This window comes from Protopterus annectens, chromosome 17.part0, assembly GCF_019279795.1.
Source record: "Protopterus annectens isolate FY-2018-M chromosome 17.part0, PAN1.0, whole genome shotgun sequence".
In the NCBI taxonomy this organism is placed as follows: domain Eukaryota; kingdom Metazoa; phylum Chordata; order Ceratodontiformes; family Protopteridae; genus Protopterus; species Protopterus annectens.
In genome coordinates, this window is record NC_056751.1 from 607,663,194 (window position 1) to 607,686,802 (window position 23,609).

General features: G+C 36.8%; 1 protein-coding gene across 1 annotated transcript in view; it reads right to left on the bottom strand.

Annotated features, from left to right (window-relative positions):
* The window catches only part of LOC122791831, a 305,664-nt gene that overhangs the window by 187,577 nt on the left and 94,478 nt on the right, over positions 1–23,609 (bottom strand). The window contains exons 4-5 of the mRNA XM_044059795.1: positions 22,066–22,120; positions 16,068–16,208 (exon numbers count right to left, since the gene is read on the bottom strand). Coding sequence (XP_043915730.1) covers positions 16,068–16,208; positions 22,066–22,120 — 196 coding nt within the window. The remainder of the gene's footprint in view (positions 1–16,067; positions 16,209–22,065; positions 22,121–23,609) is intronic.

Consider the following 23,609-nt stretch of genomic DNA (forward strand, 5'->3'; position numbering starts at 1 on the left):
TATTAACACCTAACAGAGTTCTAGTTCTCCAGTGAAAAAAACTCGCCCTTCCACTTCAAAAAAGTCATCTGCAAGGATTTTTATAAACTCCTGTGGGTACTTCCAGATGGTGGCTTCCCTGGCACTAATGATCTGTGCCCCCAAGTACCTTATCATATATTCTTTATTTTTTGATGGACCACTTGTATGTATCTTTAACTGTCTTTCACCTATCTCAATACATAAACATTGTGCAGATCAGCAGAAATACAGAATTGGTGAATCATGTACCGAAAAGTCTCAGACCCATTCACTACTGGTTTATGTCTTTTATCCAAAAGTTTGGAAAGTATTGCACCCAAATTACTGACCCAACAATTGAGAAAACATTCTATAATGTCAAGCATGGCTTCCACAGAAGGCACAGCACAATGATTGGAGTTTGACTATTTATGGAGTGTGTTTTAAAAATATGGGCATTAGATCTATTCTATTACCAATGCTGCCTTCACTGACTGCACCAAGGCCACTGACTTTGTAAACAAACCCTATACTGATACAACTTCTTTGGATACTGGTATTTCATGTGAGCCATATTGTTGGTTTACCAAATACCTTCAACTGCAGAGTTAGAACCAAAACTGATCACTTCCCTTCAGAGTCAACAAACTTACATTCTAGGATGTCATCAGGATTAATCATTGGACCCTTAAGTCTTCAGTTTTTATTACACCTAATGAGTGATTTGGAATCTTTCAATTAGTAATATATATGGTGATAACCTTATCATAACAAACATTCTCAATCTGCAGATAAGATTAAGATTTCCATCCAAAAGGATATTTACAGGCAGGCTGACAGGCTTATAGCAAACCAACAGTCAAATTTACCAAACCCAAGTTTATACTTTTTGGCAATCCTTGTTGGATTAGCAAATCAGATGACAATAACAATACTTAAATAAAAATCACACTATGTTGTAGGCCAGGGATAGAGGTGATGTTATTAGCACCATTTAAGTTGGTCTTTCAAAAACACTCTGTTGTATCCATGAGACTGTTAAAGATGCTTGTTAGTTTCAGAATATATTATACTGCCCTTGCTTGGTTTACCACTTACTGATAGCAAACAAAGCAGAGTATTAACTAGGATGATGCAGTGTCTGAACCTACTGATATTGTATTTATTCCACAAGGTTTAGTCTTAAGACCTTTGCTGTTGTCATTGTATAAAATGGTATATGACTGCACTGAGGTGGTAGATATATAAACTATATAAAATAATTTTATTTTACAACCACAAACTGATGAAATTCAACCCAACCTTCTAGATAGCTTCACCCAGATAGAGGAATGGTTAACTAAAAATAATCCAGGTCTTAATTTTCCTAAAACTGAGATTGTGTTCTTTGGTGCAAAATCTTTAGATGTTGATACAACTAAACATATTAGAAATTAGTTTTTTACTAATAAGTAAACTGAATTTTTACTTGCATTCAAGTATGATGGATCTTCTTTTAACCAACATGTACACTTCTCTTTTTATATTAATTGCTTTATTATAACAGCTTGTGACCTACAATGTGTAAAATGCTATATGCATCCACTAGTTTACAACTGGATGTTGATACTACACTGCTTCTTCAAATTCTAGACAATTACTATAAAAAAACTTTGATACGCAGTTTTCTGAAATCATTTTGCTGAAAAAATGTTTTCCTGCCAGATCAGGTCTCAGTCCAAAGCCATGCTGATAGAAAATGTTGACTTTTTATTTGGTGGGAAGGGATCTCCCACTTAAAAAGTAATGATAAAACAGCATAGACTTTTCTGAAAAAGTGTGCCTTTGATATCAGTTTTTGGTTAAGCAACTCTGGACAGCCAGCACTTCATCTTTTATTCATATATCCCTCTTGTCCTATATTTTATTAAATAGCATTTCTGTTGTTCTAGCCTGCCAGAATTGATATATCACAGCCTTGCACATTTTGCCTTTTTATGTATATTAACTTCATCTTGAGTATATACCCCATATATATTATCTAATTTTCTTCTTCTTTTCCATTCTCCTTCATGTTTTGCTAATCTTTCCCATATTTCTTAACCATGTTACTTTTCATGAACACATGTCCCATAGTTTCTATTTCCCTACATGATAAACATGTCATATATTCTATTGCTTTGTATTTCAGTCTCCTTTCACGGGTAATTTTTAATTATAAGTATTCAAAGAAAATTCTGTCTTTCATTCACCTCTTAAATTTCCTTCTCCTTCCTGTAATAGCTCTTTTGGTATTACTTTCTAAATTTTCTCAAGATTTAAAATAAAAACAGACCCGTAATCTCTTCATATCACATATTTCTTTTATCCTTGATACTTAACACATTTATTTTCCAATCAAATATTTTTCTTTACAATTCCTCTCCATTTCTTTTTCTTTTTTTTCTTTTTAATATTTTCCACTTCTCGCCACAAATATTTACACTTTTCTTGCATTAGTTTATACCTACACTTTCTTTCTCAAATACTTTACCACTTAATATTCTATATAAACACAATGATGCTAAATGAGCAATATGGTTCTTTAAATTTAGCCCTCCTTCTTGAACCTTATTATAAACTAAAAACTCAAAACCAAAAAACTGGAAGCTTAATGTAAACTAAACCAAACAAGCATAAAATGTTAAGTCGGCACGGAAAGAAAATATCGAAGTAAAAATGGAGTCTGTTTAGTGCTTTCATTCTTTTAATGTAACTCACAATTACTTCATTGGACACCACAGTTCTCACAACATTTAAATACACAAGCCAACACATCACATGACCAAGCAATAACTTAATAGTCATTAAGTACAATAAGCTTAAGTCTCTGTTTTAAATGGGTCCACTTCAAAATACTGACTTTCAAAATCCCTAAACTCAAAATAGAGACCAAAATCTCTAAAACTGAAAATACTGACAACTGAAAATACTGAAACTCAAAATACTGAAAACATACAGGATACCAGCACACTTATTATATTCCAGCACAAGTACATGCTAAAACAAATAAAACACAAACCATATTACTCTTCAAGTATAAGCAGGGGGGCAAGCCCCCCTACACTCCCCCTGGGGGGCTGCACCCCCACACCCTCTGCTACTTAAATATATCAACTCCGAGATTGCACTTTAGTGTAGTGAAGTGCAATCTTGGAGTTGATATATTTAAGCAGCTTGCCCCCTGCCTATACTTGCAGAAGAGTAATATGTTTCTGCATGTAGTTCTGCTGCAATATAGTTGTGTTGCTGTACTGTTTTTTTTTCTTCGATATTTTGAGTTTCCGTATTTTGAGTTTTAGAGATTTTGGTCTCAGTATTTTGAGTTTAGGGATTTTGAAAGTCACTATTTTGAAGTGGACCCGTTTTAAACATATCCTGCAAAATGTGGTACTTAAATAAGTTAAAGATCATAATTAAATTCTTCTATTGTTTAAAAAACAATTTAATGTTTATCACATCATTCAAGCCTGGCAGCACATTTAAGAATACTGCTTGGTGACCTCTGCTGTGATAAGTGAATGTTAAAAATAAGACAGTGTTATTTAAAAAGTCAGAAAAATGGTCCAAAGTGTTTTCACCACCTTCCCAAAGGAAAAAAAATAAATCATCTATGTAATGTTTATATGTGCATACAGTTTTAAACAAAGGATTCTTAACAAGAGATGCTTGCTCCCACCACATCATATCCACATTTGCAAAGGAGGGAGCAGATCTTACACCCATTGCGACTCCTTTTTTCTGTACATATTTGCTATCAAATATGAAAAATTATTCAAAGGACGGTTAAAAGCTTTTATTAATGACTCATACATTAATAAAAGCTTTTAACCGTCCTTTGAGTATTGCTGTACTTGTATCCTGCATTGTGGAACATCCTATAAGGACATTTGGCTGCTTCCTGCTGTGTTCTGCTTCTCCGTTTTGTTATCTATCCTTTTATCTACATTCGTTTTAGTGGAGAAGCGGTTTACTCCGAACAATTTCTTGTCTAGCTATGAAAAATTATTATTCAGAACTACACTTAACAAGAAAATAGTAACATTAATGAAATATTTGAAAAATGTGTGACCTTATTTAAATATTTTCTGACAAAATCTATACCAGCATGTGTGTGTAAAAATTGCCAAGAATTTCTCAAATCAAATTGTGACTTCTGTATACAGGGCTTAATATAGAGTCAAAATAAACTGAAATGGGCTCAGTCTTATAAAGGTCTGCTGCTACAATAGGCTTAAATTGGGGATGTAGTCTGTTGTTATAAATCTTAGGAATACCAAAAAATCTTGCTATCATAGGGAAATCTACTTTTAAAAATTCATAGATTGTAACCAATGTCTCCTTGACCAAGCATATCTAATAATAATTTATCAATAGCAGCAAAACTATAATTAATAAAACTTAATGTGATCTTCTCATAGCAAGAAAGACCATTCAGCATGCAGTTAATAGCATCAGTGTAATCTTTGGAATTCATAATGACTACCCAACTGCCTTTATCTGCCTTCATTATTCTTAAATCATGGCTTTCTGTTAGATGTCTCAAAGCAGTCCTCTCATCAGAAGTCAGATTGTGAAACATAGTTCTATTGTTGTTTAAATTTGATATTTTGGATACTGTGGACATAGATTGGGAGGGCTGACTGGAAGACTTTATTAAGTAAAAAAGAGCTGGTTTGGCAATTCAGACTAGCAACTAATTTTCCACCAGGTATAAATGATTCCTTGATAATACTTCCAGCCCTGAAAGAAAAATCTATGAAACTTTAAGTATTTTAACATTTTTACATGCATTACTGTGTCTGCATTTTTAAACATATGCTGAAGGTATTTAATATATAACAGTGTTTTATTTGTAAAAAGCCAAGTTGGCTTGAATATTAACATCCTGTATATTTAATATTGCTCATGTGACCATTTTACATGTGACTTTTGTGACAGTACCATTGGCTCAATTTTATCTATTATCTAACATGTACTGGTATAAAAATGGTTCTTGAATTAGTGTACTTTATTCTGATGAAGTCTTCTGTGTGAAAGATGAAAGCGCTTATTCTTGGTGTGTTTTTACTGCAATAAATGGAGTTCATATACAGGCTTGTTTGGTGCGTTTTCCATTTGGTTTCTGGTCTTCTGTTATTTGCACTGCACCAGATATTTGGACTATTGTTATTTAAACCTTTTCTTAAATCAGCTTCACAAACATTTGAAAAACATGCAAGGTGCTATTTAAAATAGTGTTAAATGTACTTTTCTTTTTAAAAAGTTGTAGTTTCATTTGTATTTCAAGAACTTCATGTAAAATATAATTTAATTTCAATTTTGTAAAACAGAGTTTTAAAACAACTAGAGTCTTCACAGTATTAGCTGTATTAGATGAAATAAAAGACAAGACCTTTCTAAAAAGTTTTAACTGATGACAGTTAAGAGAAAAATTGCAAAGATTAAAAACTTGAAAGTTATCGACTATCTTTTCTTGCCTCTCCCTCATCCTCTCCCCATTGTTTTGTATTTAAAGTTCAAATTCTGTGTCTTTTTCATATTGTCACTGGTTTGTTCTGAAAAAAAAGGAAAAAAGCATGCACTTGCTTGCTGTAACTTGAGGAAGTGTTCATTGTATATTCTAGATAGTGTAGTTATATTCCCTTTTATTAGTGATTTCATTACAAGACTTAAAGTCAAGGAAAAATGGCAGATACACTTCTCTTCTGAAATGTCACCAGGCTTGAATGATGTTATAAACATTATATTTTTTAATAGAAATTTTAATTATGATTTTTTAACTTATTTAAGTAGGACTTTTGCAGGATATGTTTAAAATAGAAACTTAAGCTTATTGAACTTAATGATTAAGTTAACTGACTGGCCATGTGATGTGTTGGTTTGTGTATTTAAATGTGAGAACTTTGGGTCTGTTTCTGATAAAGTTCTTGTGAGTTACATTAAAAGAATGAGAGCACTAAACAGAGTGTGTTTTTACTTGGATACTTCCTTCCCCTGATGACTATATGTTTTATGTTTATTACAAACTATTCCCCTGTATATTCAACTCTTTCATTTCTTCTTAAGAAGTCTTTTTAATCTCACTTGTATTACTTTCATCAGTATTTTATAATCTATACACATTAATGAAATTGGCCTCTAATTATTCAAAATTTCTTTTATCCTTTGTCCATATTAACCTTATCACACCTTCACATACATCATATTCTTCAAACCCACTTTCTTTCCATTCATTTTATATTTTTGTAAATATTTTAATTTGTTTTCCATCCATTCTTTTATGAAAAAATATAATCTATTCCAGTTATTCCAGAAGATGAATTATCTCTTACCCTTTCCAAAATATGTTCCACTTTCTCTATACTAATTTTCTCCTCAAATTATCATTTTCTTCTTTTTGGGTGGGGGGAAATCACATTTCCATTTAAGTTTCCATTTTCTATTCTCTCCATATTTAATGTTTAAAAAAATAATTATAACCTTTTTATTAATCTTGTATTGTTCAACTATTAATTTCCCTTCTTGATTCTTAACTTTTTAAGCACAAAAGTGATAACTTCCTTTTTACCCTGAACTTCATACTGCTGCTTTTCAATTATTTTTCTCATTCTGCTCAAACAACTCTTTTTCTCTGTTTAAGTGTTCTTTTTCATCTTCCATCAAACCTCACATTTTTTCTATCTTATTACAATGTAATAAAATATTTTTTAAGAATTCCTTTTCCATTTTTTCATATTCCTTTTTACAGTTCTTTTCATGTATTATGCACCACTACAGCCAATGGTATACATACATCTAGCAGCTAAATGATCGCTCCCTAACATCTGAACTCTGTTTTCAAATAGCTTCCAAATATTTGTAACATTAAATTTATTAATTCCTTTTCCTAGTTTAATATTTTTCTCATTATCACCAATTTACCCATACTTCTTCATGATCTGAAAAAAAACTACATTCACAATGTCTCCTTCCACTTCCTTTAGTGACTCTGAACATATGATATAATCCATTTCTGTTCTTAACTTACTCCTTCTAAATGTAACCTCTTTTTCTTCCTGTTTTCAAACATCCCATCGTTATAATTTTCTAATTTTCCTAATATAGTTTGAGATTTTTCCCACTTATTTTCTTATATTACAATTAAAATCTCCCATTATAATCACATTCATATTAACCATTATGTACGGTTTCATCATTTCAGATACTTCCTCTCCTTCATTATTTGTTTGCACATAAACTATTAAACTGTAACTACTCTAAAATGTTGCCCTTCATTTTTATATCAATTACCAATAGTCTTCCTGTTTTAACTACTATATGCTCTATTACAGTAATGTTTCTCCTTTTCAAAGCATAGCTATTTCTGCACATCTTTCCATACCCAAATTCCACACAATTTGTGTGCCCCATAATGATTCCATCTATTCTCTTTTCTCTTTTTTCAAAAAAAATCTGACATCCACTAATTCTATATCAGCTGACACTTGTTCACACCACTGATATACCATTATTCTTCTTATATCACTGATTAAAATTATCTGTTCCTTTTTTTACTTTCTTTAATTTTTTTATTGTTCTTTTCCTGTCTTTTGCTCTTCCACCAGTAGTGTTTCTCCCTTTAAGTGCATGCCATCTTATACCTTCGTCTTTACTTTCTTTACTCAAAGCCTTTCCTTCTTCTGTTTTTTTTTTGTCTGTTTTCTCTCAGTATTTTCCGTCTTCTCTTCTTGCATAATCTTTTGTTCTTCTAGTAAATTTTCTACTTTTGACTCTTTAATTTCTGCCATGCTTTCATTTTCTAATTCTTCACTTTCCCCTTCCTGTACCTCACCCTTTTAATTTTCATTTGGACAATCCATCCACATGGACTCAATTTCTTTACATTTATAACATTTGCCAATACAATTCTATTGTCATGTCCTTTTTCTCCACTAGTCCTACAACTTCTATTTCACATATTTCAAAAGGATAACATTCAGCTCCACAAAAAATGTTTTGAGTTGACCCCAATATCTTACAAAACAGTTTTCTCCATTTACTATCAGTACATTTGATATGTGCTGTATTTTATCATTAATTAATTTTGAGACAATAAAACACTTTCAGCCCTAGTCCACAGTCCTCTGTTATCAAATATTTTTACAATGTAAACTGTAAATTTTTCTTTGTCTCTCTGCTATATGCATTTATCACAAATCTGTTCCAAGGAAATCTAATTTTTTCCTTCATATTTATTGAGAATTTTTTCTAATCCTTATCCGTTCTGAAAAATAATGTCACAAAACTTTTATTTTCCAGTTAGTATAAATGCTGATTCCTGCATTCCCAAATGTATGAACAAGTTATCCCATACCTCATATCTATAGGTTCATATGTTTATCCTAGGCTAATAGCCACCAGGGTCTTCACAAGCCTAGCCATGCAACCCAACCCAGTTTTGTCCCAGAGTTCCTTGGATGCCTATATGGCGTGTTATATCAGTAAGAGGTAACTAAGGGTTATGTGGGGGGTATGTTAGTTGGGAATTCATTTATGCACTGTCATCCTCTGTCCATCAGAGATATGAGAGCCAGACTGAGGGTGAATTTGTGATTTTTATCCAATGGTCAATGTTCTTTTGATTAGGGTCAGGGATGAACTCTGCTTCACATAGATCAAGAGCTTATTCCATAACACAGGGATCCTTTGAGACACATATCTGTCCCTCCAGCAGGTTCTATTTATGTCCCAGACAAAGTTCAGGTCCTTGGATCTAGTGTTTCTGCTGTTTATCTTGAGGATGTGCAGGAGATCCATCAGAGCTGGATCTGAGAATGCCTTGTTTGCTAGGCATAGATCATCTCGCAGTAGCCTATATGAGACTGAGTACAGAGACAGCACTTTAAGGTGATCTGTGTAGGACAGGGTATTCATACCCTAGATTCTCTTGGTGAGGAATCTTTGAGGGCATTCCAACTGTTGCAAGTGCCTAGTTAGGTACAAGACAAAGTGGGCATTGTACTCAATGATGGGTCAGATAAGGGATAAGTAGAGTGATAATGTTACTTCCTTGGACCTGGATACCATACCCTTGCTTATGAGTCAGGTGACAAATAATGATTTTCTTACTATCTTGGTTACATGTTGGTCAAATGCCAGATTACTGTCCATATAGATGCCCAGATCCCTAACTATTGACTCAGCTCTTAGGAGTGTTTTATCAATGAAGTAATTACCTAGGGTGGATGGTTTCCCAAAAGGCACTATAATATATTTCTTTGCATTGAGTTTTAATTCATGGTTTTCACACCAGTCATTTGTTTGTGTTAAATCCTCTTGTAGAATGTTGGTGTCATGGGGGAATCTATGATAGCTCCCAATTTACAGTCATCTGCAACTGAGGTGAACCAGAGACCTTTGACATTAGCCTTTCCTTCTGAGAAGTAGATGCCAAACAGGAATGAGCCCAACACGGAGCCCTGTGGTACTTTACTGGTGACCAGTCTCTTAGTGGAGGTGGTCTCACTGATCCTGACTTCTTGAGTCCTATCTGTAAGACAGCTGACAATCCAGTGAGTTATGTAGGAATTTATGCCTAGTTCTTAGAGGTTTTTCAACAAAACCTGAGTAGAGTATTGTATCAAATACCGTGACCAGGTCAAAGGAAGCGATATTCAGTTTTCCACTCAGGCATAGCCATGGTGACTCTCTCAAAGAAATCTACCAGCAAGTTCTTCTCTTAACAAAGGCAAATTGGGATGGATCCAGTGTATGTTGCTAATGTCCTTGTTCATTATTTTCCTGCTCCCTGTCAATAGTTGGGGGTATGCTAGAAGGGATTTTAGTGGGGGGTAAAGTTAGGGGGTAAATTTATTAGCCAACAGATTTGCTATGTCACCCTGGTCAGTGAAGGTTGTGCCATTTACCACCAGTTTTACACACTGCTGAACATTACCTTTAAGGTTCCTGACATAGATGAAGAAGGCCTTATGATTGTCCTTAGCATGGGAGGCTATCCTAACCTCTTAATTGGCCTTATTGGACTTTATTAGACCTCTTAGTTTCTTGTTTAATTGAATCAGAAATTACTTGTCTCTATGATAGTTGTTCTTTCTGATTTTGGCCATAACTTACTTTCTTTTGTTATATAGTCTGTTAAGGTAATGATTCCACTAATGTGGTTTGCTTTTGGTGTTAAACCTGGGCTTACTTCTGATAGGTATAACAGCCAAACTGCAGCCATTTACAAGTTTGTACAGGGTTTCTGTAAATAATTTTGCATATGTAACTGTGTTCTCGGGGTTTGGGAGAGCCATGAATTTTGGCAAACTGTCAGTTAATAGGATGCAGTTTGTTCTGGTATAATTCCTAATTGTTATGGATTTAATTGGGTTTTCTGGGTTGATTTTTATTTCAAGGGAGGCAGCTTTGTGGTCTGATTTCATCAATGAGGATGTGACATGGGGTGGGGAATGCAATACTCTCCCATGTTGGTAAGTACTCAGTCCAATATAATTGAACCTCTAATTGGACAATGCACTAACTGATCCAAGGTGTTTGTGTTGATAAAGTCCAGGACATGTTGTGTCTGAGTTAGAGGCAGTGTATATTTCCCAGTTTACTGAGGGGTAATTAAAGTCTCACATGAATAAAATATTTGATTGGATGGAAAGCACCTCTAGTAGGTTTAGGTAAGAGTTATGAGCTTTGTGGGTCATAGACAGTGACCTGTAGCTGGCCAGGACCTTGTCTATGGAGACTTGGAAGTACACAAACTCTAGTTCATCATCCTGTTTAACCAACATAGAATTGTATCTGTTGCTAATGTAGCTCAATACACTGCCACCTTTAGCCCCTGTCTGTGCTGCTGTTAGTCTAAATGTGTGGAAGGCACTATAGCCTTCTACTGCCGGAGTACTTTCCGTGGCTTTAAACCAAGTCTTGGCAACAGCACATGTCTGCATTCTGCAGAGTGAGGAGAGCTTGTAGAGTGTGGAGTTTCTTGTTTAGGCTCCTAGCATTGAGCAGTAACACACTAAGGTTGCTTTGAGATTTTTTTTTTTTTTTTTTTGCTGTTTTGGTAGTTTTGTCATTTTGACATTGCCTAAATGGATAAAGTTTAACCAATATCTGAAAGCTCGGGGGGGGGGGGGGGGCAGTTGCAAACCATCCTTGGCAAAGCAAATCAGTATGTTAACCATGTCCTCTCATGCTGATAGATACTGGATTCCCCTGGAATGAAACCAGAAAGTAAGCCAATTACAATTAAAAAAAGCTCATAACACAAAGCTCTCTGCTTACTGTTAAATCTATGTACCCATCCTTACTGTAGTCATTTTATTTGGGTAGTGACACAAAAGATGTGGTCATGAACAGAAGCAGCAGAAATTGGATTCCTTTGCAGAACTGCTGGGATCAGTCTCTGTGATAGAATTGGAAGCCCTCCAATTCAAGCAGACCTTTGAGTAGAGTCTATGATCTTCTTCTTTGAGAGAAGCCAGATGAGGTGCTTTGAGTAACTAAAAAGAATGCCTGTAGGTCTCTCCCATGAGAGATGTATCAAGTATGGCCCATTTGAAGATGGCCCTGTGGCAGACCTATAGCATGCTAGAGACAGTATATCCCCCTGAGTTTGCCTAAGAATGCCTGGAAATCCAGCAGGATAAGCGGAAGACTCTTGGAGGGATCGGTAAGTTTCATCTGCCCTGCTCATTTTGCTAGCTCAGTGATTCTAACCAGGATAAGCAAAAAAAAAAAAACACATTTTTGCAGGCTGGCTTAATGTTGTGAAAGTTTAACATCATCTTTGACAATTTTCATTGCCTACAAGGCTGTTCTACATGGCTGACAGCCAGCGATGTGCATTCGTGTCCTTAGAGCTGAATATGTGTAGGAAATTTACAGAGACATGATTGCACTTCAATAGATGGGACCCTACAGTGACTGTTGTACTGTGTTCCAAGGCTACTGACAAGTGGCAAACATATAAACCTGCATTTCATTTGGCAAATACATTTGTTAACTTGCTGGTTCTCAAAAATGTTGAAACAAAAGTTTTAATATAGCCTCTGTAGAATCTATTAAGAACCATATTATGATCATTATCCACTATGAATCATGCCATTGTGTTTTTATACAGTTCTGACCTAAACCCGATTTTCTATAAGCACCAATAAACATATATATATATATATATATATATATATATATATATATATATATATATATATATATATGGATCTACTGTCAGTGAACAAAAGTACGATCCACCAAATTTCACTTACCTGGTCACAATCCACCGAAACGCCACTTAAACGAAACAACAGACTGCTGAATTCCTTTCTCAGGGAAAGGAACCACTTGACCACCATGGTGAACTGTACTCTCCCCGTGTAGTGCAGTCTCGGAGTTGGTATATTCAAGTAGGGGGTGGGGGGGGCAAAGCCCCCCCCCAACTTTGGTGGGCTAGGTTGCTTTCCAGATTGTTTTATTTGCATGTAGGCCTGTTTCAGCAAACATTTAACTTTGCATGTTTTCTCCAGTGTTATGCAAACTTGGAGTTGGTATTTATAGGTCAGGGGGTGGGGGGTCTCACCCCATATGTGAGGGTGTACTAGAGCTTGTCGCCTGCACAAAAAGCCTATTTTGTGATTAACTAAAAGGGGTTTTCAGAGATATTTTTGACCTATTGTCCATGAGACAGATTTTGTTGAATTGATCATCATGCATTCCAAGGTCACTAGACCATCAGGGTGCTCTAGGATGAAGGCTCTGTTAGCAACTTTCTTTATGCTTTAATTAAAGGGCCATACCAACAGATTATCAGGGAGATACTAAGAGAAGAACAATTCCAGTAGCATTCTGAAATGGTTTATAGAGGAACACTAGTATATTATCCCTGGTGGGACATTTTAAGCCTAACTGTGTTACCTGTTTGATGCCTAGCTATGTTATACCATAGGTGTTTGACAACCTTACCTGTTTGATGCCTAGCTATGTTATACCATAGGTGTTTGACAACCCCTTACATAACTTTATTTAAAAATGTATAATTTGTGTAAGATTAAATGTTACGGATACACCTTCAGCACATTTGAGTCCACTGCCGCTATCCATTAGGATGATAGAGGTCAGTCCTGGGGTAAATTTCTTATTTCCTATCCGTTCTTTAAGTCACATTTGAATAGGGATATTGATGAGCTTTGTTTTATACAGATGGGAAGTTTGTTCCAGAGTAGTGGTATCCTCTGGGATATGTAACTATCCCTCCAAACCATTCTGTTTATTTTGCAAAACAGGTTGAGGTCCCTGAACTAGGTGTTTGTAATACTGTTTGACTTGCAAATGATCCACTAATTTTGGGTCAGAGCCTGGATGCCTTATAAGTCAGGCATAAGTCATACCTTAGTAGTCTGTATCAGACCGAGTATAGCAATAGGGCTTTGAGGTAGTCCATGTAGGTCATGTGCTTTAGGCCCAGTATCCTTTTTGAAAGGAATCTTTGCGGTTGCTCTAATTGTTAGAAATGTCTGGGCAGATACATACCAAAGGGGCCCTTGTACTGAATGATGGGCCTAATGAGGGCAGAGTAAATTGGGACAATGACATCTCTGGACTTATATGCTATCCCTTTACTTGTAAGTTGTTATTGAAGGTGTTTAATACCCACTTCTCATTTTGGAAGTCTTTTTGGTTTGGGCAAGTTAAGCTTTAAAACCTTGGCATATGATGAACTATGTATTTTATGTGAGTTGTGAGAAGGAGTGTTGTGGTAAACTTCTGGCAGTCTTGACATCAGTGGTAGCTGTGTGTGAGCTTTTAGCCTCCAGTGATATTAAATGTATACATTTCTTGCATACTGTGTTATGCTGTTTGAGTAGTAGGTGATTATATTGGCTAGGCTTGTAAAGGCTCTAGAGCCATTAGCCTAGTATCTCCTATGAACCTCTAATCATCAGACGGCATGAGATAATTCTTACATTGTCTCAGGATACCCTTCTCAATCAGGCCGACCACAGAAATTTCCAATGAGTGCTTCTCCATGTTTCCTTTTTGTCAGATGCAGGGGGTGCTGGGGTAACTACTTACTGGAGAAGTAGCTTGGCTGGGTACAGAGACAAAGGAGTGATGATGCCTGTTGGGACATGGAGTTTGGGATGACTACTTGTAAAAGGGATGTTTTAGTTATCAAGGGCTAATGGGAGACTATCATAACTGGTGCCCTTAATGCAGATAGAGAGTCTTGTTAATATTCAGCTCATTTTAAAGTGGCCACAGCTTTAACGTACTGAAATCTGTTTGACTAAGAAAGGCTTCCTAAGGAAAAAAAGCTCAGAGCAGGTTGTAGGAGACAAGCTAAGAAATTAAAAAAGCTAAAAGCTCACATCAATAGAGCTCTGTAACACAGACCTTGCAGCAAATCACAGTGCTTTCATTACTGTGAGTCTGAACTATAAGCCTCTGTTTACAACTAGGGTAGAATTTAAAGCAACTGTAACTTTTTCTGTAAAAGCAGAGAAACCTGTTACAAATCTGTCAAATAGAGGGCATGGAAAGCAGTATAAAATAGAAGGCACTGTAAATGCAGCTTGTGCAGGCAATAAAAACAGAAGTAAAAACTTTCCACCCATAGTTTAGATGTAGAAGAGGGCAGCCATTGCCGCCTCACAGCTAGAGGCTCTCTGATTCAATTCTCAGCTGGGATCCCTTCTGTGCAGAGTCTGCATGTCCTCCCTGTGGTCGCGTGCATTTCCTCAGGGTACTTTGGTTTCCTCCCACATCCCAAAGACATACTGTAGGTGTACTGGACACTCTAAATTGGCCCTAGGTGTGTGTGTGTGTGTGTGTGTGTGTGTGTGTGTGTGTGTGTGTGTGTGTGTGTGTGTGTGTGTGTGTGTGTGCACGTGCGCGCGTGTCCAATCGTTCTGCAGACCATTGTTCTGTTGTGGCGACTCCTAACTGGCAAAAGCCAGAAGTCTAGATGTAGAAAGCTGTAGGTAGCACAGATCCTGCAGTAAATCCCATTACTAAGAGTCAAGCTACAAGTCTAGCACACTAGACCAGGCAAAATTTACAAGCACAGTATACTTTTAGCTGGGAGGAGAAAAAAAGCAGAAATGTAAAATAAATGTATATATAGGACTGTATGGAGAATAAATCTTGCAATAAACTGCAATATTCCTGTGACTGCAAGCAATGGCACCAGACCATGCTGAAATTACAGACAAATAACTATTGGCTGAAAATGAGCAGAATAGCAAGAAATGTAGAAATAAATGTATCAATACAAAGACAACTTTAAGTGCAACTGAATTATGCAAACAAAACTGAAATAAATGCTTTTTTTCTTCTTTTTTAAGAAAACCACTGTTTGGGGTGCATGGAGGCTGCTAAATCTGTGCAGCTCTTCTCTCAATGCTAAGGATGAATGGACTGACCAAAGCCAGTATATCATCACTGCAAACTAGGAAAGAAGCAATGCTTGTAACATTCTGTATGGCATGATTATTTTGATGGAACTGAGTCAATAACCTTCAAGGAACACTGTTAGGAAGGTAATGTTGATGACATTCTGCGTGACATGATTGTTTGCTTATACCTATAGTCTCTATCATGCAAGCATCCAAGAGACATGTGACTCATATCAAGCCACAGTGAAGTAATCAGAACAGCCCTGGAATAACAGGGGGTTTCTGCTTCTTCTGCCCCGCAGAATATGGTGGGGGGCTTTATTTCAGTGTGTTGATTATGTCACTGAAGGGAAGCCTAGGAAGTTAAAAGCCATTTGGTCAATGACAGTGAGACGAGATGAAAATAGAAACAGGTTATAAAACAAACTTAAACAAGTGATTCTCCCAGTATGTTCTGATGTCAACAAATATTTCTTCACAACCAAAGTGATTCATTCATGCTCATGGCTTGGGTTCATTCTAAAGCAAAACATGAAATAAGAACTGGAGCTGATAAAACAAATATCAAACTAACCTTTTTAAGAATGAATCACAGAAATAAAATACCGTCTGCTATGTATTCAGCATCTGAAAGTATTAAATAGATATGACACTAACCCATCCACACTAGTGCTTTTTCAACATCAAACTCATAACACACATCTCCATCTACTAGGCCTGGTGTATCAATAAACGTCACCAAATGGAATGCTTTCTGCCTTGACGTTGAGATTTCTGTAGCCAGGTAATCAGCTACACCTAAAAATAAAGAAGATGTGTTAGGAGACTGAATCAGCTGTGGAATATATCATTCTGGGTTAATGAAGACAAGTGTTTTTACAGAACCCATAATACATGCACTGCATGCTATTAAAAGCAGGCATTTTTTTACTTAAAACCAGTGTTACATGATATTTATCTTCAAGATTTGGTATAGCTGATCAGAATATGATATAACGAGTCATAACTCCCTGCACACCATTGCCTAAGAAGACATCCTCCAAAAACATGGGAAAGGTGAAAGCATAATTAAAAAAATTAAAGTGTTGCTATACCTTTATGGAAGAGTCTGTTCTACCTGTATCACCCCCAAATACACAGTCTCTGCACTTTCACTCAAGGCAACTGCACCTTAAGGTAAGGTTGAAGTTATGACAACAACAGAGTCCTATAGAATCCTGTAGCATCACTAAAATAGCTTATTCATTGAACTGTTTGGAAATCTGCAACTCACAAATAAGCTTCTCTGTTTTGCAGCAATCCACAGACATGATTTATGCAATGTTATTAGAGCACTTTTGCAAGTTTCATTCCATTGTTACACAATGCAAATGCCATTTTTCATGACTGTATTATGCTGTTATTGACCCTGTAAACTGTATGCATGCCTCTGGTTCAGGTCATGGTTGAAAAGGGTCGTTGGGCAAGTCCATCCACCAGGTTATCAAATTCAAAGTGAATAAAAAATGAAAACAAAATTAATAAATAAATCAATGACAGTGAAACTGCTTCACACACATGCAGCAAAGGGTAACATGTTAGTGTGCAAGGTGGGAAATGACATTACTGGAAATAAATAACAAATTCAAAAAATACTAAAAGAAATTGTATGCTTTGTGTTCATTCATGAAATTCATCAATCAAAATAAGTCTATGTCCCTCATAAAAATTTCAATTTTCTGATAAATTATTAAGGATTACAGTCAGTAATGATAGGCATTATTATTTTATTTATTATTTGATATCTGGTAACTGGGTTAGTCTGACTGGGCAGCAGCCCCTTTTCAGCGAGACACGAGGAAAAAATATCCAAGTAATACAGATAACACGAGTAAGTAAATGACATAGTAATCAAAAACATTTTACAGTTAACTAATATTTATTTATTTATGTGTTTATTTTGTATTTGTTGACTGGGTTTGTCTGACTGGGCTACATATACCCATTTTCAGCAGAGGCCCGAGGAGAAAAGCTCCAACAGAAAATAGAAATTTTACATATCGAATACATATAGAAATACATTTATTAGTACCACAGATTACTGCATTACAGTGCCACACAGTACATTCATCAGTACCACACATTATTGCATTACAGTGTCATACATTAAACTGTGGCAAGTGAAATACATATAGAAATACATAAATATGACTAAAGTAGTCACAGAAAACAAACATGCTACTTCCTATTGTTCAGAAAATGCATATTGATGGAAAATCTGTTGTTCTAACTTTTTAAGTGAATACTAAAAAAGCAAGTACAAAGGAGACCAAACATGAAGCTTAGCACTCTGAATTCACTTTCTTATTACTTCATTATATGAGCCAGTAGGTGGTGCTATGGTGCTAGCATTTCAAACCTGATGAAGTCCAGTACAGTTTTCTGGATTTCATCCAAACAGCGTGTCACTAGGTGAACTGGTGATCCTTTAAATTGCTATAGATATGTGTGTGGGACCTACAAATGAGCTGGTATCCCACCCAGGATTGGTTCTCTGCTTTATGTCTATTACTTGCCAGGAGAGGCTCTAGCTTCCCTGCAGCACTGAACAGGATAACATTGGTGTCAGAGAAAGAATGACTATATAAAAATTATTTTTAGCCACACAAATAACTGCTATTTTTTTCACAAAGGATCATCCTAAAAATGTAAATATTTTAAATAATAACTTAAAACTGTATCTAAGTTGACACATTTATTTTTAGCAGCACTTTTTTCAATTGCAGAGACCAGCACACCACTGTATCTGTGCATTGACATTATTTAATGCATGCAGTGGGTTTTTATTTATAGTTCCTTGTGCACTCACACTGACATGAAGTCCCTCTTTAGCCAAATGTGTTTCAAAGTAACCTCAGTTCAGGACATCATGGCACTGTCAAATGCATATTCATTTCAGTTTCATTTTAAGATACAGAATGCTTGCAAATATTCCTTCTGTTCATCTTATGGCATATAAACACAGCATCAGTGAACCTGCTTTACCCCTTTGAGTGCTTTGATGCCTGAATGAGAAGGAACAAGGGTTAAATCACAACACAAGGCAATGACAAAAAATACACTGAACCCACAGACATTGCCAGCATCCTGGCAGACAGGTTCAGTGCAAACTTCTCCCCCCCTCCCCACCAAATGAGCAAATGACTATCCCAACAGAGTGTAGCCTCCCTGGCATCACAGATGCACAGGTGACGGCTGCCCTCTCCAAAGCAAAAAACACAGCCTCAATGGGACCGGACGGTGTCCAGGCTGCGTTTTACATGAGCTCCAAGAAGAACTGAACCCTCACTTAAAATCACTGTTTAGTCTCAGCCTTACAACATGATATGTACCCAAAGAATGGCGTACAGCAACAGTGGTCCCACTCCATAAAGGTGGTGCCACAACGGACCCCAGAAACTATCACCCTATAAGCCTAACTAGCCTGGTCTGCAAAGCTATGGAGCGTATCATCATGGAACTCATAAACAAAGACATTGGGAACCTCCAAACACTGGATCCTACCCAATTCGGCTTTGTTAAGGGCAGATCTTGCCTCTTGAACCTGGTCAATTTCTTTGAAACAGTCACCAAGGCCATAGATGAAGGGAAGGTAGTCCACACAGCCTACCATGACCTTGCAAAAGCCTTCGACACAATACCCCACTCAGGCATCATAAATAAGCTCACCAGCTTAAATATCAACCCCTATGTCACAAGATGGGTTGCAAAATGGCTTAGGGATAGAACCCACATGGTCAGAATTGCAGGTGCCATGTCAGACTCTAAACCAGTTACAAGTGGCGTCCCACAAGGCTCAGTCCTGGGACCTCTCTTGTTCGGTATATATTTCTCTGAGGTACAGGCTAACACAGGAGGACTATGGCTGACAAAGTTTGCAGATGACTGCAAACTGGGGGCCATAATCGACTCGCCGGCTGGCTCCAAAAAGGTCTCACAGAGACGGATAACTGGTGCCAGAGCCATGGCCTAAAGCTAAATGCTAAAAAGTGCATAGTCATCCCCTTTGGGAAAAACAAAGTGCCCACAAATTACCACATAGGTGGTAATCCATTAAGTACGGAAGAAGTAATTAGGGATTTGGGGACCCAAGTAGATTGCAATCTCTCCTTTGACAATCACATTGCCAAAGTGGTTAGAAAGACATTCTATATAGCCCACCTTATCATGAAGGGGTTCACATTTAGATCAAGAGAGGTCATTGTGCCCCTCTACTCATCACTCATCAGGCTCATAATTGAATACAATGCCCCATTTGGGATGTACCTTACCCGACACCTGCTACAACTAGAAAGACCCCAAAAGTACCTCACCAAGAGGATCAAGGGACTCAAACAGATGCCCTGCACAGTTAGGCTAAAGAAACTCCAGCTCTACTCAGTTGCTTACCGCCTACTCAGAGGTGATCTGTGCCTGATGTATAAAGCTATGTCCAACCCAGAATTAATGGACATGCTCCACCTCAAGAAATCCAAATCCATCAGAACTACACGCTCCAGTGACTTAAACCTCAGCACAGAAATAAACAGAACATGCTGGAGGGACAGATTCATATCCCAGAGGCTCCCCTCACTCTGGAACAAAATCCCAATCCATGTCAGACAGAGCCCCTCAATGACCCTCTTCAAGAAGAATCTTGACGTTTGGATGGGAGATCGTAAATTTACCCCTGGGATCTCTTCTGTGTCACTGCTAGACAGAGGCACGGTAAACTAACCTTAAATGGGCTATCTTCTGTGACCTACTATACAGAGGCACAGTCAACTAATCTAAGAAGGGTGGCGAAAGCCAAACACACTCTGGCTAGGCTTGTAAATGCCCTAGGGCAGATAGCCTAGTATCAACCTATGAACCTATAGCTTAACTGTAAATGAACTGGTTTATCTGAAAGACTTGGAATATTTTAAATACTGCTGTAACATTTTCACTTTTACTTATGCCAAAATTCATATCTACCCCCACTAACATTTTTAGGTTGCCTTGATCTCACATAGCCTTGTTTTACTAGGTACAATACAGGCAAGCAGATAAATCCTAATGGAACCACAGAAAAAATGACAGGCCACATAGTGGGTAGGTGGATGGGGTGTAATCTTGGGTCTTATCTGAAAGTTAAAACAAGAGGATTTTCAGCTTTTGTAGTTCTCCTTTCTCTGTTGGGATCTAGGATGCAATGGACAGGACTGGAGAACATTGTCTAAGTACAGTCAAAGGTACTGGTCTTCAAAAGACAAAACTCCAACCACATGAAACTTTCTGCAAAAGGTGCATATTCAGTCTTAGATTTAACAGTTTTGCAAGGACGACACCACAATCTTTCTCTCCTTATCCCAGTTTAATTTCCAGAGCTGTTTTCTATTATCAGATGTTGTAGCTGTACCACTAGGCTGACAGCCCTATTTCTCCACATATGTGTCACTATCCAGTGCACAGTAAGCATCATAATAAACAGTACCCAGCATTTCTGGTCAGCTGGAGAAACTCATCATTAATGTAAACATTACAGAGTTTGAGTATGGCTACTACAAATGGTGTACCCACCAAGCATGACAAGGTGTTACTAACTGTGTACCTGCCACAGCTGAAGAAACACTGTATAAAAAGGACAGCTCAGAAATACCCCAGATGTTTTAATACTTTTTTATTAACTTGCTGAATTTAAATCATTAACTGCATGAATGAATGAATTAATAAATAAATGCTTATCTGACTCCATCATCCCAGATGGCAACACTAAATTAATGCTTATCTGACTCCATCATTCCAGATGACAACACTAATACTCACTGATCACTCCGCCATCTAAGCTTCTAGTTACAAATGTGAGTCCCCTTGAGAAATATGAGAACTCTATATAAACTATATAAATACGAGATCATGTTTATTGCCAGTAATGTGTCTGATGTGTAACAGTGTGCACTGTGTATTTAACATGTTTCTGTTGATTGTGTTTCTGTAATACTTTGTGGCAATAGCCAGTGTCATGGATACAAAAGTAAAAAGGTGATCAGTACACCTACCCAAATAACAAGTGAAGACCAAATTAAAGAGCCAAATTAAAAACAGAAGCCATTGCAGATACTACTGTCAGCTGCCTGTGGCACATGTCAAAACTCAACTGGCAAAGCATTCATCTGGTGCCATGACACAATATGACTGCCGTGAAATTCTGCTGCCAGTGCCTTGATTCTTATGCTGCATATGTGTAATCCAGCAACATGCAGATTAGTTGAAGCTGAATGGTATATGTTTGCTTTTTACTGTCTATAGATAGTTCTTTTCCTAAGTGACACCTTGGGCTTCTACAATTGTTTGACAACACTAGGCCCTCTGCCCTCCACACTTGTCATTTAGGGAGCTACATGGTGAGAGTTCATCTGCTCCTAGCCATGTGTAGCTCCACAGTGTGAACGGCTGAGACTGGAATAAACTCATGTTCTATGTTCCCCAAAGCCTCCACTCACACTATTGTTATCCAAAGTAACTTCTGCTGCAATGTCACCTAAGTACATTATTGTAAATATGCCAAATACAATTAATTAAGATCAAATACATGCATGCATACACACATATTTCTTATCTGAAAGTTCATTTCTCAGTATCACACTCAAAGTACCTGTAATCTCCTGCAGGGGCTGAAAGTAAGGGTACAAATGAAGTGTGGCATTGCCCTAGAAGGACATGAAAAGATAACAGATTAGCAAAGGTTTAGGTCTATTGGAATTTCATTGTTTTGCATTAACACATCATTATATGAGAATTTAATCTGAAATTAAAGACTGCTTAATCCATTTTCTACTCCTTCTGTAGAATACTGCTGCAGAACAAACCAAAACCTACAGTTTGTCTTCTCCCTACCCCTCCTTTCTTACATTTCAGTTTGTTTATTTCATTCATTGTGGAATTCCACCACTATTTGCAGACAGATGCGCAGAAACACACACACACACACACACACACACACACACACACACACACACAGACACACACACACACACACACACACACACACACACACACACACTCACAAAGTACCTCACAGGTACATGAAGAGCTAACTCTCTTCTGCAGTAAATGCCCATTTGCACAATTGACTAACTCTCATTCACTTTATAAAGGGCATTCATTCTTTCTTCCTGCAGCAGTCAGTTTAATACTGTAGACTTGCCATACTGTGCTGCCAACATCAGTGAATGTCAATCCACACTATTAGTTCTTGGAGGGGATAAACCATCTTTATTCCTTTAGTGCGGTATGAAGAGGCACCTCTTATCTGTACTTATGATCCTGCTCCTTCTCCCACTGTCACCATGTGGCATCTTACCAAATGCACATATTGAGAGAATTATATCTAATACTGAATAAAGGAACGAAAGCTTAAAGAACCACAGTGGGTTGCATTTTATATATTTGATCTATTTCTCGTGTAGTCTTTTTTATTTTTTTACTAGCAGAAGTTTTATTTGCATTTATTAACCTTCTTCTTAGCAATTTTTGGTAAAAATAAGCAGAATTATATCTAACTTGAGATGTAGACATCTGACCTCATTAATTCCATATGTGGTCTCCAAGATCTTACAAAGCACTTCAGATCTGTACAACAAGCACTTCTGTTAAGATCACACTCTCATTAACATAAGTGTTGTTTGCTATGTGATATATATAATATATATATATATATATATATATATATATATATATATATATATATATATATAAAATGCCAAATCTTATATCATAGAAATGTCTTGGAATCAGCTGGTTAGTTAACACAGTTATATACCGGTTTCCTCAACTTCCCTTCTTTTTTAAACAGTTACACCAATTTTATGTATATTTCTTTGTTACCAAAATATAGTTGTTTTAGTGTTCTTTGTCACACTGCTGTGTTAAGAAGACAAGTTATTACAAGTTCACCTGCATATATTTTCACATGGCTTGTACATCCGTAATAGCAACTGTTCTATACCTGAGGATGAGACACTTAATGCCATTGGACAAGGAAGGTGGTATCTCATACCTTGCCTGCTGTATGACTTTGCAGACTAGTATGGAGTGACTCACAGCAATGCCAGGCACACTTGACTGGACTGTGCTACCATTTCCTTCCCTTAAGGAATGCACTACTAGGAATGCACAACTGGTGACAATTATCAGTTT